At 33.8% G+C, this 20,000-nt stretch overlaps 1 protein-coding gene across 6 annotated transcripts in view; it reads left to right on the top strand.

Annotated features, from left to right (window-relative positions):
• LOC115214792 (receptor-type tyrosine-protein phosphatase T) overlaps positions 1 to 20,000 on the top strand; it is a 426,610-nt gene that overhangs the window by 362,957 nt on the left and 43,653 nt on the right. For all 6 annotated transcript variants that reach the window (XM_036505346.1, XM_036505347.1, XM_036505345.1 and 3 more), the window contains 2 exons: positions 4,110 to 4,183; positions 6,250 to 6,384. In XM_036505346.1, the coding sequence (XP_036361239.1) occupies positions 4,110 to 4,183; positions 6,250 to 6,384 (209 nt within the window). The remainder of the gene's footprint in view (positions 1 to 4,109; positions 4,184 to 6,249; positions 6,385 to 20,000) is intronic.

Below are 20,000 nucleotides of genomic sequence, written 5' to 3'. Positions count from 1 at the left end.
TTCGTGTATATATATATATATTTGTGTATATATATATATATTCGTGATATATATATATATTCGTGTATATATATATATATATTCGTGTATATATATATATATTCGTGTATATATGTATATATATTCGTGTATATATATATATTCGTGTATATATATATATATCGTGTATATATATATATATATTCGTGTATATATATATATATTATATATCGTGTGTATATATGTATATATATTCGTGTGTATATATGTATATATATTCGTGTATATATATTCGTGTGTATATATGTATATATATTCGTGTGTATATATATATATATATATTCGTATATATATATATATATTCGTGTGTATATATATATATATTCGTGTATATATATATATTCGTGTATATAATATATATATCGTGTATATATATATATATTCGTGTATATATATATATATTCGTGTATATATATATATTCGTGTGTGTATATATATATATTCGTGTGTATATATATATATATCGGTGTATATATATAATATTCGTGTATATATATATATATTCATGTGTATATATATATATATTCGTGTGTATATATATATATATTCGTGTATATATATATATATATATATTCGTGTGTATATATATATATATTCGTGTGTATATATATATATATTCGTGTATATATTATATATTCGTGTATATATATATATATTCGTGTATATATAAATATATTCGTGTATATATAAATATATTCGTGTTATATATAATATTCGTGTGTATATATATATATATATATTCGTGTGTGTATATATATATATATATATTCGTGTATATATATATATATATATATATATATATTCGTGTGTATATAATATATATATATATATATTCGTGTGTATATATATATATATATATATTCGTGTGTGTATATATATATATTCGTGTGTATATATATATATATTCGTGTGTATATATATATATATATTCGTGTATATATATATATATGATCAAAACTCAAAAGAAGATGAAAAATGGAAAAATTAAGCATAAAAATAAACCCGCATACATAGAATAGGTTTGTAAGTCATAACTAACGTGTGTACAGAAACATGAGCACACACACAAAGAAACAGATATACATGTGTATGTCTTCAAATATAACTGTGTCATAATATATATATATATATATATATATATATATTAATATAATATATATATATATATATATATATATATTATATATATATATATATATATATATATATACATTTGTGTGTGTGCGTAGATACTGGACCGATTTCAAAAGCAACTTGATTTTAATATTTCCAATAGAATCTACTATATTTTAATTAAATTTCTTTATGTATGTCAGTTTTAATTTCGCATGACATTTGTCAGTTAATGGACAGAAATTTTGAGAAATGAAGTTTTCTGCTTCTTGTAGAGTCTCTCATTTTTGTGCAGATGTGATATATTTTATAAATTGCATTAAAGAACCGAAATTTATAGACTAATCGAATGAGGGCTTGTAACATTCATGCTTTTCAAAATTCGCATAATTATGTAAACAATTTCGGAGCATACAATTTCGAACCTACAAACCCTACGTCATCGCTGTATGATGTTTACTTTAATAGATCACACAGAAGTTAAATTAAGTTCTAAGTAATTGATGTGGTGGAGGATGGGAAAACGATAAGCTTCTATTTAATTTTGTTTTCGGCATCGAAACTGATGCTAACGTGTCAGAATTTTATTGTTTTCTGTCAGCAGTGAAAGTAGAATCTGTCCTACAACACATGCTTTATAAAGATTTGTTTCGCAATTTACGGAATGCCAAATACTTTACTGCTGGTTGTATGGTTTATTATGAAAATATATTTAACAACACTTGTATTATGAAAAAGGAAACGGCATATAATTAACGGACATTACTATCCGTTTAATGACAGTTGCTGATTGAGAGACTTACAAGACTTGTACTAAAACAAAACTTTATAAAATTAAAAATTTACGCTTATTTCTCTAATGAACAACGATCTGATTTTATTTGCTGCTGGCGATGATTATTTTGAAAATGCTCAGAAGGTTTCATTTTTCTTTCGTCCCTCATAGGAAGGAGTACAAGGCACAGAGCTAAATGACACATACGATTATATACTGACACGTGCGTGGGTGTCGTCGAGTGAACGCGAGAAATCAGTTTAGGTAACGATGCAGCTTTGTGGGCGACTAGATTTGTATTACTAGAGAACGTATCACGCGATCACATACGTACACACATACACATTCATACATACATACACACACACGCACGCACACGTACAAACACACACACACAGACACACACTCATAGACACACAAGACATTTGTTGTCTAAAGTTATAAAGAAAACAACGAAATATACAAGCTATATAATGGTTGTAAAAGTGTATATAAATATTTAAACAAACATTAGGTTAGCTTAAATATGTTTGTGACATATTTTAACTTCTGAACGCAGCATCACTACAGTTTACAATGGAGAAAAATTCTCGCTTAGGGAAAAGGTGTAAAACACTCTTAGCAGCTCAGTGATGCACTCTCTCAGGCTCGCGTATAACTTTTATGTTAGTTTAACTATTATTGATTAAAAATATCAATAACTAACTGGTGGTCTTAAGTGCCTTTTGTTAGTTAATAGATAAATTGCTTTTATTTCAAATTATATAAAAGTGGAATGTAAATGTTGTATGATTATTTAACGACAGGGAATTCGAAGTCATTTAAAAGACTAAAAGATCTGGAACCCTATGATGATCAGTTTGAAACCTGCCCGCGAGATATTTGCACCTTATCTCTCTGCAGTCGATAAATAAAGTAGAATCTAATTAATGGAATCGTCTTTTTCTATCTTTCCCTCTATATTTATAATTTCCCTTTTCTCCTTATCTCTCGCTTCTCTCTAAATTGGCGATATTACACTGCGAGAAGAGACGTGGAATATCCCTTACAGTGTCCCTTTCTCCATAAATGGGAAAGTCTTGAGTGGGATTCTTACAATCCCTTCCCATAGCAAAAATGAAAAGTAAAAAAAAAAAGAGTCCCATAATCTATAAATATCTGGAATCCATCTGTTTGCCTGTGCAGCATAGCTCGGAATGGAAATATAAATACAGAAATAATTATATTGCGCGTTTATTATTGTAATATTTTATATACATACGTACGTACGTACATACATACATATCTATCTATCTATCCATCCATCCAATGACCCAACCTATCTACATTACATACATATGAACACACACACACACACACACACACACACACACATATATATATATATATATATATATATATATATATACAGAGAGAGAGAGAGGGTATGACGGTTTTAGTTTACTTGTGATCTAAACGAATAGACACGCTGGGTAAGTGCTATATTTGGTCAACCATTAGGTCCCAAGATCACAGCTAAGGCTGGATCTCGGGATCCGTGTAAGGGTTCCGTTATAGCATGTATATATTATATGAGAGAGCCTGGATTTACCTGCGATTTTAACTAAAAACCTGTCCCTTCATGGAAGTACCGACCAACATCCATATCCCCCAGGAAAAAATGAGTTGAGAACGTTATTCTCTTGCCTATATTTTTTTAACTACTTTTATCTACTTTATTTATTTTCTCTTTCTTTATTTTTTTCATCTTAGTAACCGGAGCAAATAGACGAACATTTTCTTAGCTGCTATGAAATTGAACTCCGTTTGGACAGAAACATATGCTACAATTGTAGCATCTGGGGTTTAGAAAAAACATCAAGTTAATACTAACTTACCTTTATTAGGAATTCTGTGATTTGTGACGTTAATTACGATGATGCCATTTTGAATATAGTTTTTCTAACATGATATTACAAGGAGATTTTCTATTAAAATCCATTGTATGTCACTTAAAAATGTGTCATTCATTGCTGACTTATGTGTACTATAGGTCATCAATGTGACGGAGACTTCCTCATTGGTTTCTATTTTCCGAATAATGTATTTTTCTGGTTATGACAGAAAATTACCATAATTTCTCATTGCTGTATTTTGTTCGATTAACGAGGAATTATCGGTAAATTCTTTTTTCTCGTTCCAGCCAACAGATGTCGGCCGTATCTAACAACGCCTGCTGACGAGAGCAATGATTATATAAATGCAGTGTTCCTTAACGTAAGTATCAAAGTTTCCTTTTGTCATTTCAGCTTCGTCACATATGTTTTATTTTCGTTGATACATTTTGGTGTTTTTTAAGCCCAGCTCTGATACACAAGTCCTATAATCAAAATATTTTAGACGTGATTCTTCCATTTTCTATTTATATTACATTATCTGTGTCCCATTTGAAAAAGGTAGGGTGTGATTTAAGAGAGATGTAGCTACTAAGTCTAGCAAGTAGAGTAGCTATGTAGGCGCTCGTGACGATATTGTCGCTGATGTTGTTAATGTTGTTGATTCATATTAGACTGCTCCTGATTAGTCAAACATAGAATAAAATACATCCCCGCCTTAACAATCCCTTCTAATATTCAGTGTAGCAGGACTAGGTGTAATTTGTGGACGATTTGGAACCCTGGCGCATATAATGGTATCTCCAAACACAACTATCACAGACACGCACACTGATATAGATATATATATATATATATATATATATATATATATATAAATGAGTAACAAAGATGCATAAGTTTCAATTCATTACGGCCGTTTCGAGCGACTCCTTTAATAGATTAATGAAAGCATTACATCATTATAAAGAAAACCGTTCTCATCAGATGACCGCATAGACCTCAAGCATAAAGGACAAGTTTTCTGTCGCTGTACTGTCCTTTTTTCATTCTACCAAAGAAAATTTAGCAGCGAAATCATTGTAAACATTTGCTCTCTATTGAAGATATGAATATATTTCAATATCTAACTTGTCCTTTATGAGTGAGCTCTATGCAATCATCTGATGAGAACGGTTTTCTTTATAATGATGTAATGCTTTCATTAATCTATTAAAGGAGTCGCTCGAAACGGCCGTAATGAATTGAAACTTATACATCTTTGTTACTCATATTTTATTCACCTACCCTGGCATCTGCTCTTCGGACGTATTTGGAAAGTTTCTTTATGTAAAGTACATGTCTGAACAAACAAGAGCAGATTTATTCACTGAGTTGGATCGTGCCATCTGCATACACTGCATGAATATCGGGTGGAAAAAATTCTGTGCAGAGTTTGATAATCACCTAATATCATCTGAGTGTGCAAATTAGTTCGTCCTAAAAAGGTGGCTCAATTTAAGTACCCAATTCAACTGAATCTAAATTACATGTTATATATATACATACACACGCAAAATTACAGACACATATGTGTGTATGAAAGAGGAAGCATATTAAGGGTCACGACCGGGCTTGGTTCGTGGAATAGCGGCGCGTTTTATTAAAAAGAAACGTTTATTTCATGCTACTTCAGCCTCCTTTACAGAAATAAGGGTTTCCCCTAACTTCAGATAATAACAGGCAATTGGCTGCGGCATGGAAAGCAAAATCTCACATCTCCACAGTTTGTACGTAGACAACCCTCTAACACTTTTTAAGAGAGTACTAATACTGCAGCTCTAGTTTACTCTTTCCTTTATAACTTGTTTTGAAATTTTTGGTGAATCGACGGAAGATTTAATTATAGTTGTGACCTACTTGGGAAGATGCATAGCTTAGTGGTTGTGGTATTCAGTTCACGACCTTATGATTGCGAGATCGATTCCCAGAAACGCGTTGTCTTCTTGAGCAAAGCATTTTACGTTGCTCCTGTCCATTCACCTGGCAGAAATGAGTTTTACCTGTAATTCAAAGGGCCAGCCTTGTCACATTCTGAGTAATACTGAATAACTCTGAGAACTACTTTAAGGGTACACGTGTCTGTGGAGTGCTCAGCCACTAACACGTTCATCTCTGAAGCAGGCTGTTCCATTGATCGAATCAACTGGTACACTCGCCGTCGTAACCGACGGAGTGCCATTTAAAATTTAATGATCTCTTTATATGCATTTCTGTTATTTATTTTCAACATTCTACCATTTTTTAAAGCATCTAACTTCAACAAATTCTGTTTTGCATTTCAAAGTACATAAATATATATATATATTTTCTTTTTAATTTCGTTTCTTCATATTTCAACATATTGTTTCTTTTTTTTTTTTCCTTCTGAAAACATATCAATGTCGTTTTGTTCCAATATATTTTTAGAGTTACAAGAAGCGAGATGCCTTCATCGTCACTCAGATGACACTCCCTAACACAGTTGTAGACTTCTGGCGCCTAATATACGACCACAATTCTTCTACTATTGTCATGTTGAATGAAATAGATGAAAAAGATGAGGTAAATAAAATAACTTTGCTTTTTTTATATTTCTCTTTTATAAGTACTTAATTGTATTTATTTATTTCAGGAACAAAGTCTTTTTATGGCCTAGTTTTTGAAATTATTCTTACATTATATAAACCGATTTATTTCAGAGTAACTATCATGTCTGATTTATATCCATCTGAATGTTTTTTTTCTGTGAATATCACTAGATACATTGTCAAATCCTTGCCATAGTTTCTTACACAACGGGCATTTATCCTTGGCTCAGCGAATAAACGTTTAAATAGCAAACCTCCCTATATTGGATGCAAGGGGGTATTTGTTCCTCATGTTATAGACTCTACTTCTTGGTATAGCATATACTGAGCGAAGAAGGACTAAGTTTACATTAATAGGGTAATATGGCAATTAAAATCCACTGCAAGTGGTTCATTGTAATTCTCCTTTTTTAAAGCCTGTGTTTTCGTAAAGCCACTTACGCTGGAGCTCCTGAATTTTCTTTGTCAAGATATATTTAAGTTGCCCTTAACATAAATATATCGTTCTCGCACTTTAATCGCATATCAAAACTGTATCCACGATGGTCTTTGCTCCTTCACTCGTGGATTTTTGCCTTCCTGTTAGATCGCACTTACGCTGCAGGCGATGAACGATCTCTTTCCGATACTCACTCTCTATCAAGTCTATTGTTCATCAGTTACATATTTTCTCTTCACAGTCTTCCTCTTATACAGCAAAGACATATTTCCTTTCATCTTAAACAACGTCTTCTCTAATACAGGTACTACTACTCTCCATTCTTCTCTAAACTTCCACATCCAAGCATTAACTAGACTCCTCCTGTCAAATATGTATTCGTTCTCTGATCAAATATGTTGAAAATACCCTCCACTGGCGTTGCTTGTAACAGCAAAACAAACGTAATCACTGTATGGATGATGACAGTATTAAGGCATTTTCTCCTCTTTAAACATGAACATCTCTAAACTAGAACGACAACGATTATATCACATGATAGGATCCTCTTCTGGCAACGGGACATTTAGAAGATAGCAAGGATTGCATCTTAAAAGCCGGCCTTTCTCTGACCAGAAAATATCTGAGCGGTAAACAATTTCAAAATTTGTTCAAGGGCGATTCAGAATGGAGCACTGCTCTCCCACCTAAGGCGATGTTGTTGCTACACACAGAGACACCCTACGCCACGAGGATCCAAGGAGGACCCACACGACTAATTATCAGAGAGTTACTTGCAAGAACATTTCAGCTTCTTGGGTACAGATAAGATGTTTCATGTTTTTGTCTTTTCTACCGTAATTAGCTTCTACACTCGAGAGTTTGCTGCTCCCATATCATGTCCACCCAAGTGATTTTGTCTCAGTCGCTTCTACATCTTTCGTTGTCCATAGCGTGTCCACTATAAACCCCTAACTAACCATTCAACCCAGAACATTATCATTTAGAATTTCCTTCGGTCTCCTCTGTTTGAATGTGTATTCTACAGGACTTAGTTTATTTGACTCGTGGGATTATAAACAAGAAATTTTGAGAAAAGTCGCTATGATCCACTGGTGACTTGCCCAGGAAAAAAAAGATTTATTGTAACCACAACGGAATTAAATACTCTACATGGAAAGGATGAAGAAAATCGTCACCTTTTGCTTATGAAAATGAACCTCAGAAAGATAACTGCGGTAAAAAGAAAAAAAGATCTATGAAAACTCATGTCTCAGTTGAAGAATTCCCGTAGAAGCAAAGGTAAATACGTTTAGAAATTAATGAAAGTTGATTGTGATGTAGCATTATCCCTAACACCAGTGTTCTCTACCATTTCCTGTCATCATTGATCTGGTATTCAGTAGAATTATTTTATCATTTATCTGCCTCGCTTCAGTGCTACAATGTACTTTTGTTTCTAATTGAGTCTAGCTTTAATCAATAACCATTCAACCGTGCCGAAACATACAGGTCAACAAACCGAGAATCGAATCATTAAAATTGTTTTCGCCTTTCCTTCACTAACTTAAATTGTTCAACTCAAAAATAGACTTTAATCAATATATAAAAATCATTTTTTGTTACTATTTTAGTTGATGTTGCTGTTTTCATCATCACCATCATCCTCATCCTCCTCATCACCATCACTATCATCATCATCAACTTCATCGTCGTCGTCGTTTATTATTATTATTATTTCATATTTTCACTGCATTGCCACAAATGCATATGTTTTTAAAGCACTCCGACTCTACCTATTGTTTCAGGGATTCTTTCTCCGTCCCACATCCGATTATCTACTTTTAGGCGTCGATATATTAATACTTTCTCTCTTTCAGAGCTAGACTATCGTATGTCGTAATGAGGGTGGTAGTGATGGGGGAGGATAGATAGTTCGCTGAAGAGGCACTTCAGATAGTAATCCTTGACAATAATAACCAGAGGAGTTTGCTTAGTGCTCATGTCTATGGAGAGTACTAAATCCAGAGTCAATTTTATTTATATTGAAATAATAATAATAATGATAATAATAATAATAAATAATTAATAGTACAAAACCTGTGATACAGAGAAATGATAGAAATACTAATAATTTATCAGAAGAAAGCAAAACTTTAAAAAACAAACAAGCAAAATTTGTGCTTCAGACGCTTGCCTATAATTTAGTGATACAATAGATGTGTTTACACACAAGAAATTCAAAGAAAAAATATTAAGCAGTCACCTTTGTGGCCCAATGCACCGAGTGTTAACAATGGTGTGTTGTCGGCTGGAGTTCTTCCTATAGATTCTGACGAAATCAGAAGATTACAGAGGCGTCTCGAAACTGTGCCCATTGTTACTGTAAAGAGAAAGGCTATAAAACTGGTATTACAGGGCCCAGCTTTCATATGTATGACGGTAAAAGCCAGTGGAGGGCATTTCCCCGAAAGGAGCTATAAAAAGCGGAGGAAGTGGGGTAGCTTAGTTCAAACAGCAAATATATTCGAGAAGCTTCTCTTTCCAAAAAGTCCTCAGTGGCACACCACCGTGTGTAACTTCGAGTATAGCAAAAACAGAAAAACACCCTGTTCTCAGTGTCCAAAATTGAAATCCAAGGATCTCGCTCAGCTGTAGTCAGCTACATCAGTTTATCATGGCAAGACGATGAGAAAGAGATTTGTGTGTGTGTGTGACAGAAGTGCTAAACTACTGGAGACAGTGAGAAAAAGAAAAAAGAAAAGTGCCTTCCCGTCAAACATCTGTAAGACATGGAATAAAGAACACATCTCGAGAAAACATGAAATTCATAGTTCTTCAAATAGCCAACAAGGAACTGATGAACAATTTCAAGACATTTCCGAAAGAAGAAACTGAAAATAATATACAAAATGAAGAGATCAATGGCCTCGGATAGACTGCCGATAAAAACATAAGTCAAGGAAAAGATACACCACACCTCCAGAAGGAAGCGGTTCCTAAACATTCGGAGACCAGATTTTTTGGTGGAGCTTTTGTGATCGTACAAAGTACACTGGGTAGAAGCTGTCTAAATTTGTGAGTCTCATCTAACCCTAGTTGCGCTTTCTTAACCCAGTGTGTGTGGGTTGTTCCTATTTCCTGTACTACATATCATCTTGTGTCTATGAATCTCTTTCTCTCCCCGTCTCCCTCTCTATTTACCTTTTATATTTGTTTTTGCGGAATTTATCTGTGTTTACATAACCAAATATCGATATACCTCAGTGTATATTATGATGTTCTTGTCAGATCTTTCAATTTAATGTAAATTTTATCCCCTACACGTTGTTGTAAGTTCTTGGGGAAAATGCAATGCTCCTTATGAGATTCTTTCGTTCTGAATTCAAATCCAGCCAAGGCCAACTTTGCTTTTCATCTGTTCGGGCTCGATAAAATAAGTATCAGATCAACACTGGGGTCAGTATAATGGACTAGCCCTCTCCTACAAATGTTCAGGCTTTGTGCATATAATAGAAAGGGTTTATTATTATTAGAAGGACGATTTGGAAGAATTATTAGAGGACCTGTAATAAATTAATCCGGCTCCTAACTATTTGCTGCTGAGGCAAAATTTCCTTCTGTTCCCCCCGGGGGAAGTCAAGTCACCCCCCGCCATACCGAAAGATTGAGTTTGTTGCCCGCTTGAAACAATTGTTAGTGTAAGGGATCCAAATTGGCCGAATCGGTGGAAAGTGTCTTGTGGTATATCTCCCTCCTCTTTACAAGTTGAGTTCAAATCTTGCCGAAGACAACTTTGTGTCTCATGCCTGTGAGGTCAATAGAATAAGCTATGTAATGCTGCGGTTGATTGAATCGAGTTATCCTTTCTTCTAAAATTGCTGGCCTTGTGCTTATATTAGAAACGATTGTTATATGAAGGTGGAAGAGCATAATCATTAGAGCGTCAGACATTGCTTTCAACATTTTACGTATCGACCAAAGCATTTCTCTCGAAACTGCCGGATTTGTGTCAATAACAAAAATTCTTCTTCTTCTTCTTCTTCGAGGCATTACGTTCTAAGTTCAAATTCCGCCGAGGTCGACTTTGCCTTCCATCTTCTCTTTCGGGGTCTATAAAATATGTATCAGTCGAGCACTTGTGTCGATGTAATCTACTTGGTACCCATCCCAAGACTGCTGTCCTTGTGCCAAAATTTGAAACTATTATTATTATTATGGTTATTAAAGTGGGGAGCTCACAGAATCGTTGGCACACCAAGCAAGATGATTAGCGGCATTTCATCCGCCTTTACATTCGAATTCCGCCGAGGTCGACTTTATCTCTCATTCTTTCGGGGTCGATCAAATAAGTACTATTTGAATTATGGGTTCCATGTAATGGACTCGCCTCCTTCCACAAACATTCAGACGTTCTCCCTACAGTAGAAAGAATTATCATTATTATTGCTATCATAGACGTTGTTTTCGTTATGTCTAAAATATGAAGAAGAAGCATTTTAATGAGACGAAGAGCGAAGTTTCTATTTTTATTGTGGCCTAGATATATTTGAATCGATGGAAAGAGCAATATAATTAGCGAGCATCAAAAATATCTGCCTTCGCATGTAGCAATACTCATAACCAATTATAGAGTCGCTGTATTTTGGTTATCGAGCATATTTGGCAGCGGTAACATATGCATATATCATATATTCCTCCCATAGGTATCGTATTTATTTAGTTGCGAACGTTCTCTAGCTGGCCCATGTCCAACATTCTCTTCTAATTCTCTTGATAATCAAGGCTTACAGTAGTGTGAGCGATAAGCACCGATTTTATGGTATTTTCATGATTATTTGAATCACAATCAAAAAAGAAAGTTGAAAATATAAGCTTTATTTCCTTTCAACCTCCAACCGTTTCTATCAAACTATTTTTTTCCCGTATGCCACAAAGCGTGCTTATTTTCTATTGGAATCAACACAAAGAGTAAAAAAAAAAGCGATTCATCAAGGCTCGTCATAATAGTTATGTGCTATCTGCACTCCTCTTGCCCTATATATATATATATGCATACAAGCACACACACACATATATATATGCATATAAACATATATATATATATATATGCATATATATATATATGCATATATATATATTTATATGCATATATATATTTATATGCATATATATATATATATATATGTGTGTATATATATATGCATATATATATGTATGTATATATATGTATGTATATATATGTATGTATATATGTATGCATATATATATATGCATATATTTATGCATATATATATATATTTATATGCATATGTATATATTTATATGCATATGTATATATTTATATGCATATATATATATTTATATGCATATGTATATATTTATATGCATATATATATATATATATATGCATATTTATATGCATTTATATATATATATATATATATATATATAACATTATTTGCATATACATGTGTGCGTATTTCATATGGACGGGTCCATCAAAAGGTGAATTGTTTTATTAGAAGACACGCGAAGTCGTACCTGAAAAACATATTTACATAATACACACGCACGCACACATACGCATACACACACATATTTATGTTTTGTATATATATATATATATATATATATATATATATATTTAATATCAATGTGTGTATATACATATATATAATGTAAATGTGATGTAAATATACCCTAAGGTGTTTAGTTAGAAGACACGTGAGTTAGGGCCCCCGAAGGATATATTTACATAACATACACACGCACACATAAAATAACTATACATATGTACGTGTGTGTAAGTCTGTGTGTGAAAGCATGTGTACGCGTGAGAGAGAAAATGGGAGAGAGAGAGAGAGTTTATTTCTTAAAGAGAAGCAAATACAGAGAGCTCTAGGTTGTGCAGCCAGGCAGACTTCCGTAAGAAATGCGTAGGTAACATGTCAACGGATAATTATATAGCACGACATACAGAAACAATTATTTCCACTGTTTGCGGCAAAGAAAGAAAAAAAAAACATCAAGAGAGAAAAATAGGGATAGTGTGAGGGATATCGATAAAAAGAGAGAGAGAGAGAAAAGAATGAGAGAGGGGGAGTGAAAGGGAGTGTGTGTGAATGGAAGAGATTAAAAAGGAAGAAATTAAGTAGGAGTGAAAGATGGAGACGAAAGAAGTAAAGCATTTTTTCGAATAATGATGGTCAATGTTGTATTTTTTTCCCCCTCTTCTGTTTGATTTCTGTCTTCTATAATTTCCCGTTTAGAAGAAATAGCCAAAACATGCATTGCATGAATAAATAAAAGCCTCTAATTATTTATGATGAAACGACTAGTGCTATGGTTGTCAAACAAATTATTTGGGGAGGTATTCATTTCATTAAGATTAATGTTTAGTATGAGATAAATATTGTTGGCGATACTTGGTCTATGCAACAGCTACGCCAAATGGGGGGTAGCCATTGAAGCTAATAGCGACAGCGGTCAGGCCATGTTGTTTACGTCAATAAATACTGAATGAATGCATATATGCATGTGTGTGAACATATGTATGTATTTATGTGTGTGTGTATTTACATATACATGTATATGTGTGTATGTGTGGATGCATGTATATGTATATACACACACACACACACTCTATCTCTTACACACACACACACGTATATGCATATATTTGTATGTGTCTGTATATTTATATGTCTGAGGAGCAGACGTGGTGTGTGGTAAGAAGTTTGCTTCGTAACCGCATGGTTCCAAGTTCAGTCCCACTGCGTGTCACCTTGGGCAAGTGTCTTCTAAGCTAGCCTCAGGCTGACAAAAGCCTTGTGAGTAGATTCGGTAGACAGAAAGTGAAAGAAACCCGTCGTATGTGTGCGCGTGTGTCTTTGTGTCTTTGTCAGTTCCAACCACCGCTTGACAGCTGGTGTGCGCGCGTTTACGTCCTCGTAAATTAGCGGTTCGGCAAAGAGACCGATAAAATAAGTACCCGGCTTTAAAGAAAAATTAGTACTGGGGTCAATTCTTTCGAGTAAAAATTCGAGGCTCTGCCCTAGCATAACCGACCACAGTCTAAGGACTGAAACAAGTAAATGATCAAAGATAAACGATATGTAGGAATATATATAAAAATATGTAAGTACACACACATCTGTATATATGTGTAGATATATATATCTAGTAGCGCTATCTTTATCATCATCATCGTCATCACAGTTGTTGTTTGGCAGAATCATTAGTGTTTTGAAATACCTTTCGGTTCTGAGTCTATTCATAATATTCTATGTATAATAAGTGCGCTGCATAAGGTTGCCATTTTCTGAACTTATGAAAGGTCTTTCAGGCAAATCTTTTTTTTTTCTTTTTTGTTCCATGCCCCCAAAATTCCAGCGCTTTTATAATGACTGGAGCTATTCTTGTGTTCATATTCCACCACTGTAGCAGTCTTCAACTATTTATATTTGAAAAGTTTATAAACCTCCTTTTATTTTGATATTGTTGCCATTTGCACAAACGTCATTTATTCGTGCACAAGAACTGAATGTCGGTCTCTCTCTCTCTCTGGTTCTTTCTCTTATAATACATGTTATAATGCAGGTTCTCTCTCTCTCGCGCGCGCGCTTCCTCTCTCGTATAATCCAGTCTGTTTATTACTCAGATTTTCTCTCTCTTATAATACGAATCTGCTATAATTCAGTCTGATCAGATTTTCATCTCCATTTCTACTTTCGTATCTCAAAGAATAACTTCCATTTATTTTCTTCTAAAGTCCCATTGCCTCCTTACACATCTTCCCATGAAGATATGCAACAACCCTGTTATGTCTTCTAATGAATTCTATTGGAGTGCTTCATTCTTCTTTATGCATTTGTGCCATTCTTTATTCAATTCTGCAGCGAGGGCCTTGTTGACAGAGTATGGTTTGTAGCCACCAATCAAACTGAAATCTATCCTGTGATGAGGTACAAAGTCACAAAGCTGCTGTTTCTCTAAGAATAGTAAACGGTACTTCACTAGTTTTGTTGATAATATCTCTGACTCGTTCTGTCGTTCTCCTCGAGTTATTACAAGGATATTTTGTTGTATGATAATAGGTGCTGGAAGAGATTTTAAGTCTGTAACTCATTGTAACTCCTCGTTGGTTGTTTTAATACCAATCAGCAATCTCCCTTGACTTTTGACGCCTAGCAGTAAATACCACAGCTGCGTTTGATTAATAAAAAATATACAACCTATTTATTCACTTAATTAAGAGACAGTTTTTGTTTAAATGTTCTCTCATATTTCTGTCTTTCACTCTCAAGTTCACTCCTCTCGCTTTCTTTCTTTTTGTCTCTTATCGCACAAATATATCAACAGATTCACTGACACCAAAGTTTTTGTTATTATCATATAACAAGAAAAGCCAATCATGTAAGCGCAGCCAGTGCTGTCCTGGTCACTCATACAAGCAGGGCTTCAATTATCGTCCAGATTTGAAATTAATTTTATCGTTAGCTGGCAAACTGGTTTCTGTGTCATTGAAAACCCTTTTTAAAAACCATTTCTTAACGTGCGAAATCTAAAATATAAATGCGGAGGCAAAACTACTTCTAAAATAAATTGATTCAACCGATTCCTAGCAGTCCTGAGAAATAATCTGAAAAAATACTTGCAGTAAAAACCATAAGTAAATATAAATTATTATTTAGTGAATATAAATTTTACGATAAAACTCGTGTTATGGAATATGTCGGCCATTTATCTAATTGATTATTGATGTTGTAAAAACACATTTTTAGATTTATCATTTAGAAAACTAAACTTTACAAACAGAAAACGTTTATCTTAAGGAAAACAGTTTGTGCAAAATCCCTTCTGATTTAGATTAATGTAAAATGTGCTAATCCGCTTTAGTAGTTGTTGCATACAATAAGATGAATGACCAAGCTAAATAGTGTGCTATACTTAATATTCCCATTATTAGGAGCATTCATTAAGTATTAATGGGTTTCATGCGTTTAAGGAGCTCTGCCTAACGTGGTTGTCGCATATATTCGACTGACTTGAAATATTTAATTTTTGTAACGACAGCCTTTATAAGTTGTTACAAATTGTATACTAAAGGATTTGAATTTAGAATAGTGAAATATTGAATTTTATAACGCGAAGCAAACACACAGACATGTATCTATGTAAAGTTGTATGCATGCATCTACATATGGATGCGTATAATATACATTTATATATATGTGTATATATATATATATATATATATATATGTGTGTGTGTGTGTATATGAATATATGTGTATGTATAAATACATACATGTATGTATGTAATTAAGTATTAGGTTCTATACTACTAATGCTAACTTCAATATTTAAACATCGAAGAATTTTTCCTCGTTAAACATTACGTAAAATTAAAAATTTATCTTAGTTTTGTATTTCTCAAACATTTAACAAATTTTTCCGAGTAACTAATAACCGTGTTTTAATGAAAAATAATGGTTAAAGGGATAAGATAAATTATACTCTCCGAAATGTGCATTTGTAGGCTTCCTTTGACAGAACCCCTACATTTTCATCAAATACCAAGAGTAGCTTTACAAACACAAAACAGAGGTGGAGAAGAATGCTATAAAACATTTAAGGAGGGTAATTTTCTCTAGCAAGGACACGAAATAACTTTGAAAGTTTCGCAGTCAATCAGGAATTTAAGATGTAATAAATTCCTCGAGAGGCAATACAGACGCAGACATGCTAAAGAAATGAATGGAATATGTTACGGAGATTCTCTGAAAAGAAAACGTTGAGAATGGATCATTGAAATGATATGATAAAGCGTTATATCTTAGCTAATTTAAAGTGGGCAAACAAACAATACAGATTGCTTAATTAGGCACTTCTGCAAAGCTTTGCATTTTGTTTTCCCTGCTGAAGTAAAGCCAACGATAATAATATCGAGTGAAGCGGGATGGTTCAGAAGAAAGGAGAAATAATATTCGACAGATCTGTAACGTTATTAGTTTACAAAATATAAAAAAAATGCCTGGGACGCCAGATATACCTTCATTGACTTCATCTTCATTGACTAAACATGTGTGCTGTTAAGCAGTATGGTGGAATGTACGAACACGTAGCACCAGCTTACCAATTATTAATGATATAACGTTATCTAATCGGATATTCAGAAATAGTTGGTGTAAGTCAAGAGTGTCTTCTCTTACCAATCCTTTTCATTGTTTTTCCATAATGATGAAAGTGCTTGGATATTTTGAAAGAAATTTTGAAGTAGAAGATTGAGAAACCAGTAACGTCAGTTTTGCCAAGACTATTGATTTAACCGGACACAATAAAAAGCAATTTGTAGATCTGGTATGACATTTTGATACAACTGCAGGAAAATATGAACTGAAAAATATGCAAAATAATAATTGGATACAACATAGAGAAAAGTGTCTGTGCAGTTGAATTAGGAAGGAAGATGATAAAAGAAAGGGACTGATTTTTTTACTTGATGTGTCTGAAGAAACTAGCGACTACCATGATCTGTGATTTTGAGGCCATTAATGTTTCGTGTAAAGTCTTGTAAATCAACATCACATAACGGTGTTAGGCTACCCATCACATACTAGAGATCAGTAGGATATTTACATTCACAGACCTTCGAACCCGTCGGCGTAATCCAACTCATGGTTTCAAAGTTTGCATCCAAGCCGTTTCATTCCAGCATGTTTTCCGCGCTACTGTATCTCACCCACGTTTTATAATATGCTCACCAAGCTTCTGATAAGTCATCCATAATTCTTTTCCTTTATTAATATTTTGTGGTATTTGTAAACATTTATACGCGGATATCGTCCTTCACTCGTGGTTGATTCACTCTATAGGGATGTTTGCCTCCTAAAATTTAATCATCTCGCAGAATTCAAGCATTACTGAGAGGAACAATGATTAAAAAAACCTCACCTTGCATTGACCGTCACCAAACCATATTCATTATATTTGTGAAAGAAATGTATCTCTCTCCATGAACTTTTCACAACAAAACCTCTTCTCTGTAAAGGTTTATGTCTGAATAACTGTAATGTGACAAAACGTGCCTTCTACATGCTAATTGTTCCCTTTGCCTTCATTCTTGATGAACCCACTGCAGACACTGGAAAGTACAATATAAGTGCATTCCATATTGAAGTCCTGCTCAAACAGCCGAGTCACTATAACTCCTAGAGTTGTGCTCAAGTAGCCGAGATAGTATAGATGCTGGGAAAATGTTCAAATAGTTGGGTTAGTATAGCTGTTACATATAAAATATTTTAGTCTGTATCCAAAAGAGTCCCACTGACTGATTACGAAGACATAGCAGCCACTAAAACCATTAGCTAGTCAATACAATCTTTTCATCCAATGTCTCAATTAAATATTCAAGTCTGAAGTGGAAAACTGTGTAATACTTGACTTGTTCACTTCTCTTCCTCTTAAAATATCTGATCAGTCGCTAAAGTGCAAACACTTTGAACTCCTATCTACAGAATTTCTAACGGATCGTTGACCATATCGACGTCTGAGAAGGTTTGCAAGCCTTCTTTCATCTGTTTATTTAATATATCTCTGTCAAATTAACTTCCTAAAATTTAAAGAAATTGGTAAACTGAAAAAGAAAGAAAAAAACTTTCCATTTAAATGGCATTTATTCTACTTCATTGTTATATTCAGAACGAAAGACTTAACTACATTTGATGTGAATTTGAAACAAGGAAGACGAGAACACTGAAACCAATCAAGTTTGTTTGGCTCTCTAACATTTGCTCTATCATCACGGTTCCTCGGTATCAATGTTATTGACAACAACAATAATAACAACAACAGCAATAATGGTAGCAAAAACTTGGGCATGCAATAGCATTTTACGATCGCTGCACTCTGCGAATGCTATTGATTAACTGTCATTGGTGTATTGTGAAGCTAAGTGCATATTTATATTGTTATTGATTCTACTTGGCTTTATCCTGGGGATTAGCAGTTTACAGAATGTCGTAGTAGCTCGCACCAATCTGTGGTAGTGGAAGGTGTAGGTGGGGGCGGGGGGAGTGGAGGTAGAGCACCACGAGCAACGCCCACAAAAGCGGCCAATCATAGAGACACACACATCTCTCTCTCACTCTCTCTCTCTCTCCTCTCTCTCTCTCTATATATATATATATATATATATATTATATATATATATATATATATATATACACACAGAGAAATAGGGAGAGGGAGGGGAGAGAAGAAAGAAAGAGAGATACGAATTTCTATATTACATATATATAAATATGTATATCTGTCTACCTCTTTTGCCTATCTATCTATCTATTTCTGATATACATTATGTATGCATACATATATCATAGTGTGTCATATATATATATGCACAGACACAGACAAATTTGCAGTTTTCTTTCATATATGTATCTGAATCTGGTCACATGTGTGGTACGTGTGCTTGTACGAGAAATTGAATCGCAGACAAAGTTGATTGTATTGACTTATACATATAGGCAAGGAAATAAGTTCTTAAATAAAACACAATTTTACATGCGAAGGAATCAACAGAACTGAAGTGAATCTTGACTACTTTTATGCATTTGCATATCACTAAAGCCTTTGAATGTTGCCCTGCAATGGCGGGTGTAGAAATGTATAGCAACTTAACCCCTGTAATCGTCTTTTATAAATAATTATGTAAATATATTTTTGGACTGTCTTGGCTTATGTCAGTCTTCCCCAGAAGCCCACATCGCATCAACTCATCCTGTTTTTCGATTGACAGCGTATCATATTTCAGCATCTGAGAACTCATTTGTTTTCCTTGACCAGGGTGCGATACACACTAAGAGGTCTTCTTCGCAAGTGTTCACAAATCCATTATTGATCTTGCAATTAATCAACCGCTTAAAAGTTAATCGAATATTCCATCTCCTCAAAATAGTTCCCGCAGAAGTTTTACAATACGCGTCTTCCCTTTTCGTACCAACATATAAAACTGAATTTCAAAGCCAAACTGTCTGAGTAAATTTAAATGTTAATCTGCTAATTAGGCATTATGAAAATATTAACATGAACTACACCTGTTTCTGAGTGCAATATTATTGTTTAATATTCATTGTTGTCTAAGATTTGTTTTTTGTTGTTATTGTA

The sequence above is a fragment of the Octopus sinensis genome, linkage group LG8 (assembly GCF_006345805.1).
Source record: "Octopus sinensis linkage group LG8, ASM634580v1, whole genome shotgun sequence".
NCBI lineage: Eukaryota > Metazoa > Mollusca > Cephalopoda > Octopoda > Octopodidae > Octopus > Octopus sinensis.
Note: the sequence above shows the minus strand (reverse complement) of the source record. Positions and strands in the feature narration are given on the sequence as shown.